The following is a 16,954-nucleotide window of genomic DNA, read 5'->3' as shown; positions in this document are numbered from 1 at the left end:
CAGCAGTGCAAACATACTATCTACATCCTTCCAAAAGTTTGTCCAGTCATCCAGGCTTGGACTGTAGTTATGTCTGTGTTCATACAGACTCTCATTCACACTGTACAGATCTGCCAGTCCTTGCCAGTTGACATCCTCTGTGAAATTGGGCATCTTAACCTTTGTGTAAGTCCCAGGCTGGTTGTGCTCTAGGAAAGGGAGTAGAGGGAAGGAAATAACTCTGTTAGGTCTGAAGGTTTGACAATGGCCGTGCAAGAAAATAATTTGCTTTGGAATGTGTCTAAAACATGCAGTTATGCCTAACAAGAGCCCAGGGCCTTGAATTAGAGCCTCGCACACCACTGAAGTGCTTTTGTAAGCCTAAGACCAATAGAAAGCTCTAAGGCAGTAAAGCAGTGTGAAATGCAGACAGAGTAAACCAATATAATGTGCCTCCATCTAAAATACCCAAATCAAATTAATCATAAATAAGTGGTGCACAGACATACTGAAAAATCTCCAAAGCAATGAAAAACGTAAAAAATAACACATCCAACAATGATTCGAAAGTGACAAAAAGATGGAAAATCCAGACAAAAACCAAAAAAAAAAAAGACCAAAAAAAAAGGCAACCAATAAATAATGAGACGGAAAGAGAGGACAAGGTGTAGGAAATGAAAATCTGATAAAACAAATCATGTTAAAGGGAGGGCAAGATGGAATGAGCATTCCCAGAGTAGATCAGACAGTAACTGATGGCCTAGGAGACATACAGGCAGCATTCCTGCTGCAGTGAACCAGAACTGCCGCTCAACTCAAGGTCTAAAGAGATGTGGCGTGCAGTTTAAGTAACAACTTAAAGGGATGGTTCCCTCAAAAAATTAAATTCTGTTATCATTCACTCACCCTTTGGTTTCAAAGTATGACTGTCTAAACACAAAAGGCAACATTTTAGCCTCAGTTCACTTTCAGGTGCATTTTTCTCCATGTTATGAAAGTGAATGGTGACTGAGGCTAACATTCACATATTGCTTAACATCTGCTTTTGTAGATGAGTAAATGAGTAAATGATTACAGATTGCTTTGGGGGGTGGGGGGTGAACTATCCCTTTAAGAGTGGAATGAGAATAGAAATGGGTTCATCTAGTCTCAAAGACTCACGGGAATGAAAGGCTTGGCCTCCTCAACTTTGACCATTTTCGATGCTGCTGTTGTCTGGTAAGCAGGTAAGCCAAAAAGTAGATGTCAGGAAAATATAATAAATATTATGCTCGTGATGCAGTAGATTCAAAGAAAAGCTGATATTCTGTGGAATGATATGCATTCATATTCTATTCCTCAATACAAACTACATCTGATGTATGAATGCCGTAGTTGAAGTTTTGGAATTAACTTTGCAAATCATTAAACAGTAAATTTACATAAGCTGTGATGTATCTAAAAGATACATTAAATATCAGAAAATGTTAAGTGCGTGTAGATAATCTGACATTTAGGAATGATAGAAACAAATAAAGAAGAAGTCCATTAAGAGATACAAGTAGTGGAATTCATTTGTAATTGCAGTTTAACACTTATAGTGTGGTGATTTTAAAGTAATGAAATGAAATACCTGAATTCATGTTAGCTCAACCCAGCATGCAACAACAAACTTAGTTCAATGAAACATGGCGTATTAGTGGAAACGAGCTGCCCATGCGGTTATTTCAAAAGCCAATGAGGGATTCAAAAAGTGTGGATACCTGTGTTGATCATAGCTTCCTCCATCTTTATTCCCTGATCAGGAAAATAAAAGCAATTAAATGTTAAATGTCTATTGTGATTCAAAAGAAAAATAAAATAAAACAAAACAATCACACTGCAGTTCTTCATGCAAAACCCCAGCTCCTATGGAGAGGTATTGTTAGAATAAAGACACAATGAAGGAATGATGTGGTGGAAGAACTGAGATGAATGAGTAACTACAAGGGTGGACATTTGATGGTCCTGCTTGCATTGAGAAACAGATGCATTTGTCAGATGGTAAGAAGGTGTTGTGTTAAGAATGGAATGAATGTTACATTACATTACAAACATTCTGCAATGCTGTTATACAGTCTTGTAGGAATAACATGAGAATTACACTAATGTGTATTAACATGCATCTTTGTTTGCAATTTTTTAAGATATATATTATAGTGTTTAATGTATAGTGTTTAATCCAAGTTTTCTTCCTATTCTTATTTCTTTCCTTTCCCCACCATGAATACAAGTATAAATATGTGTGTGCACGCTATAAAGGTTAAGCTACAGATTTATCCCCGTTAAAATAAACAGCATAGACTAGCCAAAGTCAGATTGCTGATATTGACTAGTCTCTCAGTCTGTTCAGGGCTCAGTGTAGTCTGGTTTTAGAGTAGTTTTGGGCACCCGTCAGCTGGTCAGGCCAGCTAGACCATCTTAAACCGATAAGACCAGCAAAACCTCTTAGTCTGGCTCAAGATGTATTTTTTCCAGCAGCGATTATGAACCGAGAAAGTTAATGCCATAATTTTTACCTATAAAACACAAACACTGGCCACATCATTGATTTAGTTTTTGAATACAGACATTGTACAGTTCACATTAAAAACAAAACGTCAAAGCAGCTGTTACAACTGACAAATCTATGATTTGTCCTGTTGTTGTGATGTCAATAGGATAAGGTGTGTGAAGTCGATAGAGGACTGTGATGAGAAGAAGGGTGGGGCTGGGCCGTGAGGACCCTGAATCGGGCTAATCATCCAGGAGGGGGATAAAGACTAGCCGGAGGCACCAGTTTGAGAGAGAGAGATGCACGTGCCTGCGTTGCATGTGTGTCTGTGTTTATTTTATGTTGAGTTTTATCATTAAACTTTACTTTGACTGTTTAGCTGGTTCCTGCCTCCTCCTTGCCCATCCCTTACCTCATTACAATAATGAAAATTGCTTACACAGAACACACATAGGTTTTTACACCTAATTTAACAACAAAGCATAGTTTATGTTTATGCATCGATACTTTTACTGGAGTGCCCAACACCATCCATCTAGCATGGTATTCACTAGGAATGGAGAAAAATGCAAAAGTATGAGATGATGTGATTCATAGGCTGCTGAAATCAATCACAGTCCCCTAGTGAGGGAATAAATGGAAAATATTAATGGGAAATATAAAAATGAGAAGCTTGTTTAAATAGGAAACCAAAAGTCCAGACTCCGTGATCAATCCATTATCCACCATTAGAAATCCTGACACATTGCATCATGTGGTACACCACATTCATGCATCATACAAAAATCTGACCAAGTAAAACATGCCAGACCATGTATTGCAAAAAATCTACATAACAGCTTTTTCCCCCCAGCAATCTTAGCAACAGAAATAAATTCCTCTCCATGTTTAATCCTCTATTTGGTCATGTGTTGCTAAACATTTAGGACTTTCTCATGTAAGGGCAATATGTAGAATTAAAACAGCACTAAGAGTGGATGCAAAGGGGGCCTGGATATCTCAGCGAGTATCTGACACTGACTATAACCCCTGGAGTCGCGAGTTTGAATCCAGTGTGTGCTGAGTGACTCCAGCCAGATCTCCTAAGCAAGCAAATTGGCCCGGTTGCTAGGGAGGGTAGAGTCACATGGGGTATCCTCCTTGCGGTCGTGGAGTGTGGTTCTCGCTCTCAATGGTGTGCGTGGTAAGTTTGGCATGGATTGCGGAGAATAGCAGGAGCCTCCACAAGCTGTGAGTCTCCGGGGTTTCATGCACAGTGAGCCACGTGATAAAATGCACGGGTTGACTGTCTCAGAAGTTGTGGCAACTTTACCATCCGGATTGAGGTGAGTAATCGTGCCACCGCGGGGACCAAGTAGTGGGATAATAAAAAAAATACAAAATAAAGTGGATGCAATGGATACAACTGCACTTCGACAAACTTGCAAAGCTTTCTGAAACAAATGTTTCATTCCCGTTTTAACACACAAAAGGTGGTGCAGAGAGAGGATAGGAGTGTTACCTGCATCTGAACTTTTTGGTCTGGGGTTGCACTGTTTGTGGCCTTGACAGCTCCTCATTTCCATTAGCTGAAGATGCAGTTGGCTCAGAACATCTCTCTCCACAGTATAAACTGTATTTGTTAACTGCAAAAACATATGGTGCATCAGTGTCAGTAAGTGCAGATTAAGTGAATAAATTTAATTTTAATTTATGGGAATAATGCAGGTATGTCTTAATTTGACTGGACAGTGGAGGGACAGAGAGGAAGCAAGAGAGGGTTAATGTGGTAAAGAAACACAAGCCAGACTCAAACATGCATGTCCATTTGAGCACCAAGTCTCCCGAATGCTTGGAGCACAGGAAATACCGCTGAACCACGGCTCTGACTCAAAGCAATTCTGATGATATTTAAGGAATTGCAGAATGCAAACGAAAACATATTTTTATGGCTTTACCTGGTAAGGATCACTGTTTAGGTCGAAGTATTCCAGAAATCCAGTGGCAAATTCACAGAACAGCGTGTTGTGAGTTTCATTAATAGTTCTCAGACACCAGTATGTGTTGTTGTTGGAGCTTGTGCAGGCACAGAAGCCACCCACTATGGAGAATAAGAAATTGGTTTACAATAAAGAACATCACTGAAAAAATATCTACTAGATGGACAATCCACATCATCACCAAGAGACGTATGTCCTACATATACCATTATTTTGCGTTATTAGCGTTATTTTGTTTGCAGTCATGTATCATTGACCAATTCCTTACAGTTCCAGAAGGGGGCGGTCTGCCAATGTTCATTATTATGCGTGAAGCAGGTGAGGCCAGGAAGACTGCAGTTATCACCCTTCCTCTGCCTCTTCCTCTCCTTCCTCTCTTTCTTCCTGCGACGGATCTCATTGTAGAGTTGAGCCTTGCTGTCCACTTCCAGCATGGCCTCTCTGTGACATAAGTAAATGAGAAATTAGAGCCAGAGTAAAAGGGATCACTATCCCAGGTGGAATACACCATATGTAGACCAGACAGCTCTGCACAAACAATAGGAACAAAGGTCATGAGAAGTGGGAAGACTTTGTACACATCCCCCATCCGCAAAATCACCGCCTGTTACTTGCCCCATCTTCTGACATTGGACTTTATTGTTGCAAACCAAGATGTTTCAGTGTTTCAAAGGGAAATTTGTGGAAGTCGTTATTGTCTGCTGTGGTTATGGAACGAGCTCCTTGAGTTATAACCACATGATCTGACTAATGGATTATGATGGAATATGAAAAGGTGAATTTAATACTTCACTAATCTACAACACTTCTGCATGCATACAAGTATTTCACACACGTATATAAATGAGACCAACGGCTTGGAGTGAACCATCACCAAGATTCTGTGTTTGCATAACTTCCAAAAGCCATTTCCAACATTTATCCAAACAGACTGTATTACAGTTAACAGGATTCACATCAAGGCCTTGTACCATTCGAATTTATGGTCATCCACCTACAAAACTCTTTTGATGAGTACAAGCATTAACAATGAACAATGAACCACATGGTTTAAAAAGTCTTTGAGACACCATAAAAATCAATTAGGTAATCCAACACACTTTCTTCCAACTACTAGAAGATACAATTGCAAACACACGAACATGTACACACGAGAAGAACTCACTTAAAGGGATGGAGGTGGTCATTCCTATTCTTCAATCTCTCAGGTTTGTTATTCTGCTCTCTCTCTTTGCTATAATAGCTGGTTATAATGAGGAAAGAACAGCACTAAATTAAAGTATACGGTCAAGGAAAATTTCTAAAAAGACCTTGATCTAACTCTGGAATTGATTTGGGTCATAACGCTATTTGGATTTGAAACAAACCAATTTTTATTCAACCAGGATTTAGCAGTTCAGAACATCATACAAGTTATTTGTTCATAAACAGATTTCAGACCAATTGGATTGCACTAGGAAGCTTAAAAATTGAGAACTATTGCAAAAAGCACGCATTATCATCTCATGGACTAAAAGAGGGACGGAGAGTGGACCAATGGCCAATAATTTTTCCATAGTCCGATCACAGATACTTCAAAATAATAAGAAAAAAAATGACTTTGACTCAACAAGGAATTGAATAACAATGTTTGAGATTTTAGGACTTTAAATGGAACTGACCTCTTCTTTCCACAGTCACATTCATCTGGTCTCCTCCTCTTTAGATGACCTCTAACCTCACGGAGTTTCTTCATTTTATTCTGGAGAAGTTCAATCTGTGGAACAAGCACATCAGACAAACACTTCATGTAGTTTTCAGCAGTCAATATAGGGAAGTGAAGTGGAAGACTCCAATAAATTATATGTGGACAGTTTACCTCCTGATCCACAAAGTTCTTGTGGTCTTTCCATGCTTTGGAGGACTGGTAAATTTCCCTTTCACAGCGCACAGTGTCATTAATAAGTATGAAACACCTGTGATACCAGGATAATATGAAAAACAAATGAGAAAAAAAGAACTTAAGGGCCACAAACAACTAAAAAATATGTGTAAATGCTACAATGAAAACCCAAGATTAGACAGCAAATTATGTCAGGCATAACGTTAAATTTTACACACAGAAACGCAATTACTAAATATACCAAACATTTCACAACATCACTGTGTATTGCTACAAGCACTAAAAGTTGCGCCCAATGGGTTGGAGCTCTTACTTGTGTGTAACTTTGAGAGAATTGGGGTAGCCCACTGCATTAGTGTCATCTGACTGCATTTCTTCGGAGCCATCGTCAGACTCCAGCCCTAAGTCCGGATCAAAGGCTCCCTCAGGCTCATAGTGAAGTTTGCTGATTGGTCGAGGTTCAAGGGGAGTTTTGTCATCAGCCTGCAGGTCCACATCATAGATCTCTCCCTCAAACTCCACTGACAGAGATCTGGCAGGCCGAGTGTGCACAAAGCGAGGTCTGTAGCCTAAGGGAAATTAGCAGCGTTAGCCACACATGCTTAAATATTTATATACCATACGTAATTACTTAAATACATTAATACCATTCCTAAATATTTATATACATAATGAGGTACATTTCCTTGAATTTTTTCAAAAATATTTTAAAAACATGCCATTTCATTGACTATTCAGTTCATCACCTATAGATGGCACCAAAACATTTGTCTCAGAGCTTTCTTACTATAATTGGGTCCAGAAAAAGTTCAGTCTATCAGTAGTGGAGACTGTGATCCTTCCCAGTGAATCGGTTTACTTAAACAACTTAGTTTCATTCACCGATTCATTGAGTGACCATTCCTGTAGGCAACATTATTAGACCAAAAGGTGGCGACCAGTAAGTAACTTACCAGACAATAACGACAAGTGATGGCTGATGGCATACTATCGATGAATGCTGATATACTTTTGATGAAATAATGTTCATACAGTTTTTATTTGCATAACAATGTTTATAGAGTTTATATTGTAACATGGTGTAAGAGTGTATATTTTGTTTTCCTTGTTTGTTTGTGTGAGCTGGAAGAACAGATTATTTTAAATAAGAGTCCTCTGTGTATTTTAGGATATTTATAGTGAAATTTCCAGCATTTTGCACAAAATCGTAATATTTTTTCTGGTTGTTATTGGGATTTTGACTGCACAATAAGCTAGGATTTTATTCATTTTTGGATTCTCTATATCTGTGCCTGGCACAGTACAGAAAGAAAATGTTTTAAAAAACAAAAATAAAATGTTTTTTTTTTTCCCCAGTCAATAAATCAGTTATCTGCCCATTTCACCACCTTATAGTATTGGCAAAATCCAATTTTGGTCAACCTGTACTTTCAAGAATGGCATTCAAGAGTTCAGTGTTTGTCTAAAAACATCCTCGAACAGCTAACAAACCTATTCCACATCAACTTAATCTGGATTTTTGAGCAGACTTTCTTACGTGGATTGCTGCTCTGAGCGAACCGTCTGTGTGCCCGGCGCTCTGCCTTGGCTGTTTTGTAAGGTTGGTCTCCGCAGTGGCAGTCTTTCTCCCGGCTGTCATAGCTACGAGAACGGAGACTCCTTGCCCTTTTCTTGGATCCTTCCTTCAGGGAACCCTTACACTTCTGCAAACGCAATTTCCCACTGACCTCCTCGACACAGTGCCATTTCTGTAACAAAGGGGAAAATAGCTTCCAATAAAAATCTAGTGGGAAGTCAGACTTGAAACATTTGGTCTGGCTAACCACTTAGTGTGCAATAGCCACCTCATTTGCATTACCAGAGCTTTGTTTATTAATTAAATGAATCCATTTTTTGTGAAGAGCTTATTGGTAAAGCATTAGCATCTGTAGAGTAATCCCATTTATTCACAATCATAAGAGACCCACCTCACAAATCTTTCCCATAAAGCAGCAATCAGGAGCCAAATTAGACCTAATCTCCTAATTTGGTTTAGCCGTTTGCTCTGAAGATGCTCAAAGCTGACCACAACTCAGACATGTGGTCAAAACTATGGGAAACCACATCCAAACAATAACCACAGCCCTGCTCAGATTTCCTGTGAAACTGTGGAGTACCGTCATTGAGTTTGTGTCTCTGGGAGTTATGGTGAATCAGGCTCACAGGCATGCAGATGGAGCAGACTGCAGCTAGGATGTTTGTTTGCAGGGCATTAAACCATAAAAGGGTGAGCCAAAGCTGGCCTGAGCACTTTCATTCATTTAGTTCATCCAGACAAGCATTACAGCAGACAACGCACACTAAAGCTCAGTTTACACCGTATGATTTTGGCCACAATTTTGCAGTCTGAGACAAGTTTCAGTAATCATAAAAGATCTATTTTGTCGTATGGCAAATTTTTTAAGGATAGTGTATACTTTGTTCTTCTGTGTGCCATTCTGTCTCATGCATGGTCCATATCTTATAAAGAACACTCTTTTAAAAGAGAGTCCATAAGGAAACATTTGATCCATGCATACTATGACTGCATTGTAATACTCCTTTAGCACAAACAACGGCAGGCACATGCAGCCCGTTTGCATGTCTACAAAAACTAGGCTATACGCAACCGTCTACAAGTACTGTGCCGATGATATTGGTGCCCAGAAAACTGAAACATATTTTGGTCTTTAGTGTGACATGTTTACCGACAGCCAATTAATTGTCTTTGTGATAATAAATATTCTCTGGCAAAGTCACCGTCCTGCAGTGTAACTGTTCCTGTGATTTACACCTAACGAAGAACCAGTAGGAGTACAGCTATTAATGGTGTGTGCGTGTGTATGTGTGTGTGTGAGAGATAGAGAGAGATGTTCAGTTAATAAAAACTTGACACTAGTGTAAACGGTCCTGCTCAACCCATTCCGAGCAGGAACTGGCTTCAGCCGGCATGGGAGGCAGTCGTGATGAAGAGGAGGCTAAAGGCTAGAGCCCCTAGCGTCAGTTGCTAGTGCACCTCTTGAGGCCAGAGGAGTGAGGTTCACACATACAGCACAGCTATCACATACCATGATTTTTGAATTTTATACCATCAAAATTACGTGAAGTCACTCTGAAGTTTATGCCTTCTTTTGGCCTGATACAACTTACTCTAGACACAATATGTTTTTTTTGTTTTTTTTTAATTTTCCAGACAAGACATTGTCAGCATTAACACAAGGGCTTGCTTGGATTGTACAATGAGGATGGCAGAATGTACACTGACCAGTCAACGCTGCCAATGGACCCTTTTCACACTTCCGGGTTTTGGTAAGAAGAAGTAAATGACTGCAGGGTAAACATCGACAGCAGTGAATGGGAGTGAATGTGAGACAATGCCAAATGTAACTTTTGCTTTACTATTAATTTTCCTCAACTTTCCAAATTAAGAAAAAAATAGAGAGACTGTCAGGAGAGAGATGGCAGATTTAAATGTAACTCATCAGCTATACTGAACTTTTTTTTAAAATGAATTCCAGGAAAATCTAATACAAAGTATAATGTTATAAATTTACATTAAATAATTAAAATGATTAGCAATATAAAAAAAGTTTGTTTCATTTACGCTTCTAGATAAGGCGAAAACGCTTCATCACAGTGTGTGAAAAGGGTCCATTGTAAGCAAAGGCTGGGCTACAATGTTTCTAGATAACTAATATCGCACAGTCTGACTTGTCTTTAACGCAAGACCTTTCTGAGGTCATCTGATTAGTAACAATTGTAAAAGGCCAAAAAAAAAAAAAAAAGGGTGCTTTGAGCACTGCTTCTCTCTCACATCCACACACATATGGAGACTGGCTCTGAATTGCCACTCGTCAAACAGACATGAGCAAACAGAGCTACCGCCAACTATGCAACTGCTCACTACTTTATTACTTGAATGACGGAGACACATCTCAAACTCAGGAAGAAACACACAGAGAAACTTACTCAGGCATAAACTTTCACAAACCCTAAATCACACTCACGCGCACACACACACACACAGCCCTCATTGACTCCACTGCAGACACTTGCTAAGCATTGCATTAATGCTGTCGTTGTAAGGCTATAAACATCACATTTCTACTAGAAATAGAGGAAAGCACAAACTCAGACAGTGAGGGAGTGAGACAGACAATGTATTAGAAAGGCAGAGACTGATACGTTCCACAAGCCAAGACTTGAACTGGAAGTAGTAGACCAAATCTACTACAAGCTTTGTCTGGTTTCAACACCTTAACCATGTCAATCTTTTCAGTGAGTGCATTTCACACCATAACATACCATCTGTCTGGGGTTTAGTAGTGGGTGATGGGGGGAAAAGTAGAAATTCTTGATTTTAAACATTTACTTATTCAGTATAGTTGTCTTATCTTCAACTGAACATTTCTAAACATCATTGATACAAAAATAAGATGCTTATAAGAGAAATTTTTCTTGCCATATTGGCAATTAGGTTTTTCTTGTTTCTAGCATAAATCTAACTATATTTTGAAAATACTAATTGTCAATGAAGAAAAAATAATTTACAGAACTAAAGATGTTTTCTGTAAACAAAACTTAAATTTGTCTTTTTTAATCTTTAGTGACCAAACACAGAGATTGACAAATTATTAATAATATATATATATTATGAAAGAGAACATTAAAAAAAAAATGATTAAAAACATTTTTTTTTTTACAGTGTGCTACAGTGTACTGAATCAAGATTGATTGGTATAATATTTTGAGAATGTGAGAATGTTTTACAAATCTGTAAAAGGGTACAGAAACTGAGCTTTGCATATGCATTAGGAAATGAGTCTGGATAGGCCATAAAAGTTTAATTTAACAAGCCATGATGTTTAATGATACAAATAAAGATCTAATTGCAGGATTAACTAACTGACATGGCAGGATTAACTTTGAGGCAGGTGACTGATCTAAAACGAAAAGATGGAAACCTGTGTGTTATTTCAAGCTGCGTTCAATCAAATTCCCAGACAAAGTGTTGCGGGCAAACACTTAAGTTGACCATAAAAAGAATCTGGTTTGCATTAGCCCAGTCCTTGAATTTCTGTCTGTATTTACGCTACCTGAAATTCTCCCAATTTGTAATGTTCAGCACTCTCTGATTCATTGCCACACCACAGAAGGTCTGGTGGACACGGCACACAGTGTATTGGTTAACTGAGCACTGATGAAAGAGAACTACAACCAATCTCCAATTATCCTTAATTTGTTGTAAATATCGGTTTAAACTACAGTGGCACCAGTCACAGGACTTCGGCTTTGCACTGCAAGCTACAATCTCCGGTTTCTTGAAAAAGGTGCAAATTACTGTATTCAATCATAATCTAAGGTTGAGTGATTGGGGCAGAAAGAGACCTTACAATTCTCAGAGCATTTTTCCAACACATGAACACCCTCCGGGGCCAAAAGCCAGGTTGAGACTAGTGGACTACCATGCTGATAAAACCAGCTTAAACTAGTCTAAGGAGGTTAGATGGTTTTCCAGCCTGGTCAAACTGATGTCGCTGGTCTGTTTTTGCCAGTTTCAGAGGGGTTTTGGGCACTCATCATCTAGTCAGGCTGAGGGACAATCTAGACCAGCTCAAAATCAACTTGGCCAGACTAAGGGAGCTACTAATCCATCTTAAACCATCCAAGACCTGCAAACCACCTAATGCTGGTTTAAGATGTAATTCTCCAGCAGAGTAACAACAGATGAAGTGCAGACATTGTGCATGTGTTAATCAGTAAGAAAAAGGTGGTAGATACAGACAGTGGCTGAGAGACTTTTTTTTTTTACAGACTTATGTATTGCGTGCATTGTGTCTATACCTGTCCTGGTTGTTCACAGGGCGTCTGAAACTCGGCCTGCTGACACACCTCCTTCACTTTCTTGTATTTGGGTAAGCTATTGGAGTGTTGGGTGTTCACGTTGCCTCCTGAGTCTTCCTTCTTGCGCAGGATTTTGCTGGAATGACAAATGAGCTTTGGTGAGTTGCCAAGCTGTGTTTCAAATGTGGATGCCTCAGCATGGCTTTGGGTAATGGGAAAGCATGGGCGCCCAACATCCAGGTCAGTTTCTTTAGATAACCGCTCTGTGAAGAGTCATTTGACCTCCTGACATTGCACTTAACACTGCACCCCAACCCCTATCTTGTGTCACAGCATGTATTTAAGCCACAGAAATAATTGCATTGTCCTCTGGGTAGCAATATATTTATCCCGAGGTTTCATTGGATGTAATTTTTGCTCATCAAATTTGATGTTGTTGTACATGGACAGCCACAAAAAAAAAAAAAAATTTTTTACTAATCCTTAAAAAGCATTTAAGGATTAGTTTATCCAAAAATGTAAGAACTGTTCTGTAATAGAAGTGTACTGGTTGGGTTTTGTTTTCCATGCAAGTGCAATAAATTGGGAGGGTGCTTAAAAAAAAAAAAGAAAAAAATATCGATCCAAAAAACTGCTAAAACCAGGTTGGCTGGTCTTAGCTGGTTTAGGATGCTTAGTCTCCCAGCCTGACCATCTGAAAAAACATCCAACTGACATGCATGACCAAGGTGAAACCACCTAAACAGTAGAAAAACAGCTTAGGCTTGTTTTAGCAGTTGTCGCTATTTTTAAAAACGTAAAAGTCTCATAATATTAAATGAATGTGCAATATGCAACATTTCAAGCCTTTGAAGACATACAACAGCTTTATGTGATAAACAGAAAGTCATTATTCTCCAAATATCCATTCATTTCTCTTTTGTGTTCCATAGAAGACATAAGTCATATGTGTTTGGTATGACATGAGGTTGAGTAAATAAAAATTATGATTGCACCATTCCTGGAAAAATCTTCTTACACTTAGCCTTAGCACAAACAAATCACGAGCTGGCTGCAGGAGCGGTAATATGCCATTGTGCAGACTGATAGCCCCCTGTAAGTGACACGAGGAATGTTGGACCGAGACAGCAGCATGGTTGCTCCCACGGCCACAGTTACCACACATAGCGATTACGTGCAAAAGGCTTCCAAGCTGTGTATTTTAAACTCAACCACTGGACAGTCTAAAGTGGTAAGTGATAGAAGGGTCTCGAAAGACTTGGTTGCATGTTCTTGGATTTTTGTGTCGTAATAAAAGTATTCTGAGACAAAAATGCGCAGTGGCCCAAAAAGGTATTTGGACATTTAAGCCACACTTAAAAATGTATGAATATCTTTGCAGTAAATAAGAACGTTTCAAACCAATGGAATTTATTGGAAATAAACACAGTACAATCACACTATGCAAAATATTAAAATAAGTTTATCAGGCTTGAAATTATAAAACAATAGATACATTCTTCAAAATGAATACAATATACATGGACACTTTCTGATTGCTAAACAACAGTGGAATATGTCCATAGTTAATGAACTACATTCTCTGCTCAGGCACCTGTGTGAAGTTGAGGGGAACAGACTATACACATCCACTAAACATCACCATGAGAGCGAAAATGACAAATGTTAGCACAAAGATCATAATATATAGTTTGCAAATACTACTTTATTTTGTTGTTTAATGCAAAGAAATTCATATATTTTGAAGTGTGGCTTCCCAAATACTTTTTGGGATCATTCTGAAGTGACCGCTCACAGGCAAGGTACTGTAAGTTAAAAAGGGTAATCTGAACTCCATACCTACATTCCCCAAGTCAGTCACAGAAAATAAGGGTAACGCTTTGTAGACATATCAAGTCTGAATCTGATACCACAGGTAATATCATATATTTCCCTGGGGAAGGATTTGTTGCTTGGGAGCATCCTGCACAGTTGCTGAAATGTATCCAATAATGAGTGTATAGGACTCTCATTTAAATAGCTTAACTCCTGAGGACATGTTTGATTGAAGGATGCAAAATTCTGATATTACTAGGATGCTTTAGTGGTTTTTCATGGTTGTATGGCCAAAAAACAAACAAAACTATATTTCAAATATTCTCCCACATTGTTAGGTGAACTTGACCCAAGTCATGCCAGTGTAGAAGGATGTTCACGCAATGGAATCATAAATTCATAATGTGCACTTGATCTTATCGCTTGGCGGTTTCTCAGATAAATACTGGAATGCAACGATTTGCATTGTATGTGGTGAGCCTCCTATACAGAATAAATCTATTCAAATTTATTTAATACATTTTGTAGTGATTTTATGGTATGATTGAGAAAAGAGGGAATAATGTTTGTCTTACCCCCGCTCCACAAGGAATGTGTCCCTCCAGACTTTGGGTTTCCGGTTGGATTTGAATCTGAAAAACAAAAATGCAAATATTTGATTCCTTTCTCAGTATTCTTGTCATTTGCATACCATAAGCATATGTTTAGTTTGGCCTGAATTATGACACCTTAATCTCCTCAATAATGCCTGCCATCATGAGTGGTAGTCACCCCAGAGCATTTATAACATTCTTTAAAAAATTCAATCCAAATGCAAAACCATAATTTCCTTAACTCGATTTAAAGCTATACACAATGAGATACTAAACCACATATTTCCCTTCAGACTGGGAATATCATGTTTTTCATAGAGAGGAGTCAGCTCACCTATTCCCCGACTTTTCCTGCTCTAGAAGTTTCAGGATAGATTTGCCATCCATATCATGTGGACTGTCAAGACCAGCAATGTCCATGATTGTGGGTGCTAGATCAATGTTTAGCACAAGATGATTGTTTCTATGAAAAATAGACCATAACATAATGATAAAGCTGAAAAGAACTCACAAGTTGACAGCATTCCCACACTTTCTGACCAATTAATTTCCATGGCTTTTCCGTGATCTTTCCAGTTGTTTGTGATTACTGAAGGACTTTTTAAAAATCATTCATATTCAGACCGATTGGCTAATAAATCATTCAGATCGAGATGTGAACAAGTTCGACCATTTTAAAAAAAGAGAACAATCTAAAAAAGAACAGACACAATTTGTTGTGGCTTGCAAGCAAGCTTTACTCTACACAAGTGCAATAATGAAATATTCTATGGTAAAGCATAACTAGAAAATTCATATTCTCTATTGAAGTTTCCATAACTTAATATTTGGACTTTTACTCTCCGAACAACAAACACATTTCCTGATATTTTTTAAAGAAATATCAAAGAATTTGATTAATTCCATGATATTTCTAGTGTAATCATGTGTTTTGGTGTTTGACTGGCTGACATAAATTATGTTATTCACTTTGGGCTATATCATAGGATATTTAGGGGGAAAAAAATCTGAACACAATTTGGAAAATATGTTGCAACTGAAGAATATAAGTCACACCTAGATAAAACAGCATTGTTGAAATAAGACTTTTATTCCAAATATGTACAGTGAGTTGTGCAAATGGGCTCAAAGTTTCAAGTCAAAACTGAATTTACCTTGCACCTGCCTCCACATTTGGACCCCTAACAAATAATGGCACCCTAATGTCGAAATCATAGGGCATAGACTTCCCCTTGATCAGTCCAAACTGCCCGATGTGATACCCATGGTCAGCTGTGTAAATTATATAGGTATTATCCAGCTCCCCGGTGTCGACCAGAGCATTGTATATCTGGAACACACAGTGAAAACACATTTACTTTCAGTTCATATTAAATATCTTCAGAAGATCTATGATTTGGAGCAAGAAAAAACACTAAACCACAGACCTTTTCCACAGAGTCATCTACAGACATCAACGTCTGGAGCCTCTTCCTGTGCAGGAAGTTGGTGAACTCCATGTGAATTGGCTTCATCGGGCCTGTGTACTGCATGATCCAGTGCTTGTCCATGTTTGGTGCGTAATTGTAGCTAGGAGTTCTACACAGAAGAGAACAACATGCCACTGTGAGTCAAACAAGCACCTGTCTGCTATTTCACAACCACTTGTGGTTGTTGGTGTTGTCTGTTGTATAAAATTTGACAAGCATCAATAATGCTCCAGTCGCACCCTCTCCACGGAAATGTACTAATTCTTCTTGCTAGGTGTTTATCTTGGGTTAACTCGCCATCTCTTCTCACACCAAGCTGAGAGTCCAAGGGTTTCTTGGCAGTGTTTAATCGTTTGAGGGTTGGCACATGCGTAAGAATAATAACAGCTTCCCCAGCCTTCAGGCCCAAAATAAAGTTTGTAATAAGTCCAGCAACGACAGAGCTACAAGTAATTTGCATTTGAAGTGGAGAATAAAAAGCTGTGTAAACAGGAGGCTGTGGACTTGTTTGTGGAGTTGAGGCTACAAGATGGCCACCTGTTGACTGCAGTTGGCCAAGCTCCACAGCTGAATCATTGTGCTGGAGAGATGGCTTTCTAGGCAGGACTCTTGTGCTTGGTATCACTATGAATGGTGGTCACAAAAAAAAGCTCCATTCTATCTGAGTGGATGGCTCCTAGGCTCTTCTCCTCAGGCTGTCTTTGTCTACTCTCTGAACTCTTCACACACTTATTAAGGCACAGTAATACACCACACAAAAGGAACCTGTCTCTTCACATAGGTAGGGAAAAGGCAGCATGCCACCAGGAATTTGAAGTAAAAGGAAGGAATTAATCTAGATCTGACATCAATCATAAAGAAGG

The 16,954-nt window shown here is 38.7% G+C and overlaps 1 protein-coding gene across 4 annotated transcripts in view; it reads right to left on the bottom strand.

Annotated features, from left to right (window-relative positions):
* Positions 1-16,954, bottom strand: part of sulf1 (sulfatase 1) — a 47,981-nt gene that overhangs the window by 1,364 nt on the left and 29,663 nt on the right. Inside the window, exons 6-21 of one of the 4 annotated variants that reach the window (XM_052115079.1) lie at positions 16,050-16,200; positions 15,777-15,952; positions 14,957-15,085; positions 14,605-14,661; positions 12,215-12,350; positions 7,890-8,100; positions 6,666-6,921; positions 6,329-6,425; positions 6,132-6,226; positions 5,636-5,713; positions 4,739-4,911; positions 4,429-4,571; positions 3,993-4,116; positions 1,722-1,755; positions 1,141-1,194; positions 13-188 (exon numbers count right to left, since the gene is read on the bottom strand). In XM_052115079.1, the coding sequence (XP_051971039.1) occupies positions 155-188; positions 1,141-1,194; positions 1,722-1,755; positions 3,993-4,116; positions 4,429-4,571; positions 4,739-4,911; positions 5,636-5,713; positions 6,132-6,226; positions 6,329-6,425; positions 6,666-6,921; positions 7,890-8,100; positions 12,215-12,350; positions 14,605-14,661; positions 14,957-15,085; positions 15,777-15,952; positions 16,050-16,200 (1,948 nt within the window). In that variant the 3' untranslated portion in view covers positions 13-154. Of the gene's footprint in view, positions 189-1,140; positions 1,195-1,721; positions 1,756-3,992; positions 4,117-4,428; positions 4,572-4,738; positions 4,912-5,635; positions 5,714-6,131; positions 6,227-6,328; positions 6,426-6,665; positions 6,922-7,889; positions 8,101-12,214; positions 12,351-14,604; positions 14,662-14,956; positions 15,086-15,776; positions 15,953-16,049; positions 16,201-16,954 lie in introns of all 4 variants that reach the window. The other 3 variants (XM_052115080.1, XM_052115082.1, XM_052115083.1) reach the window with 3 other exon arrangements.

Source organism: Xyrauchen texanus, chromosome 42, assembly GCF_025860055.1.
Source record: "Xyrauchen texanus isolate HMW12.3.18 chromosome 42, RBS_HiC_50CHRs, whole genome shotgun sequence".
Classification (NCBI taxonomy): Eukaryota; Metazoa; Chordata; class Actinopteri; order Cypriniformes; family Catostomidae; genus Xyrauchen; species Xyrauchen texanus.
This window is presented reverse-complemented; position numbering and strand designations above follow the sequence as displayed.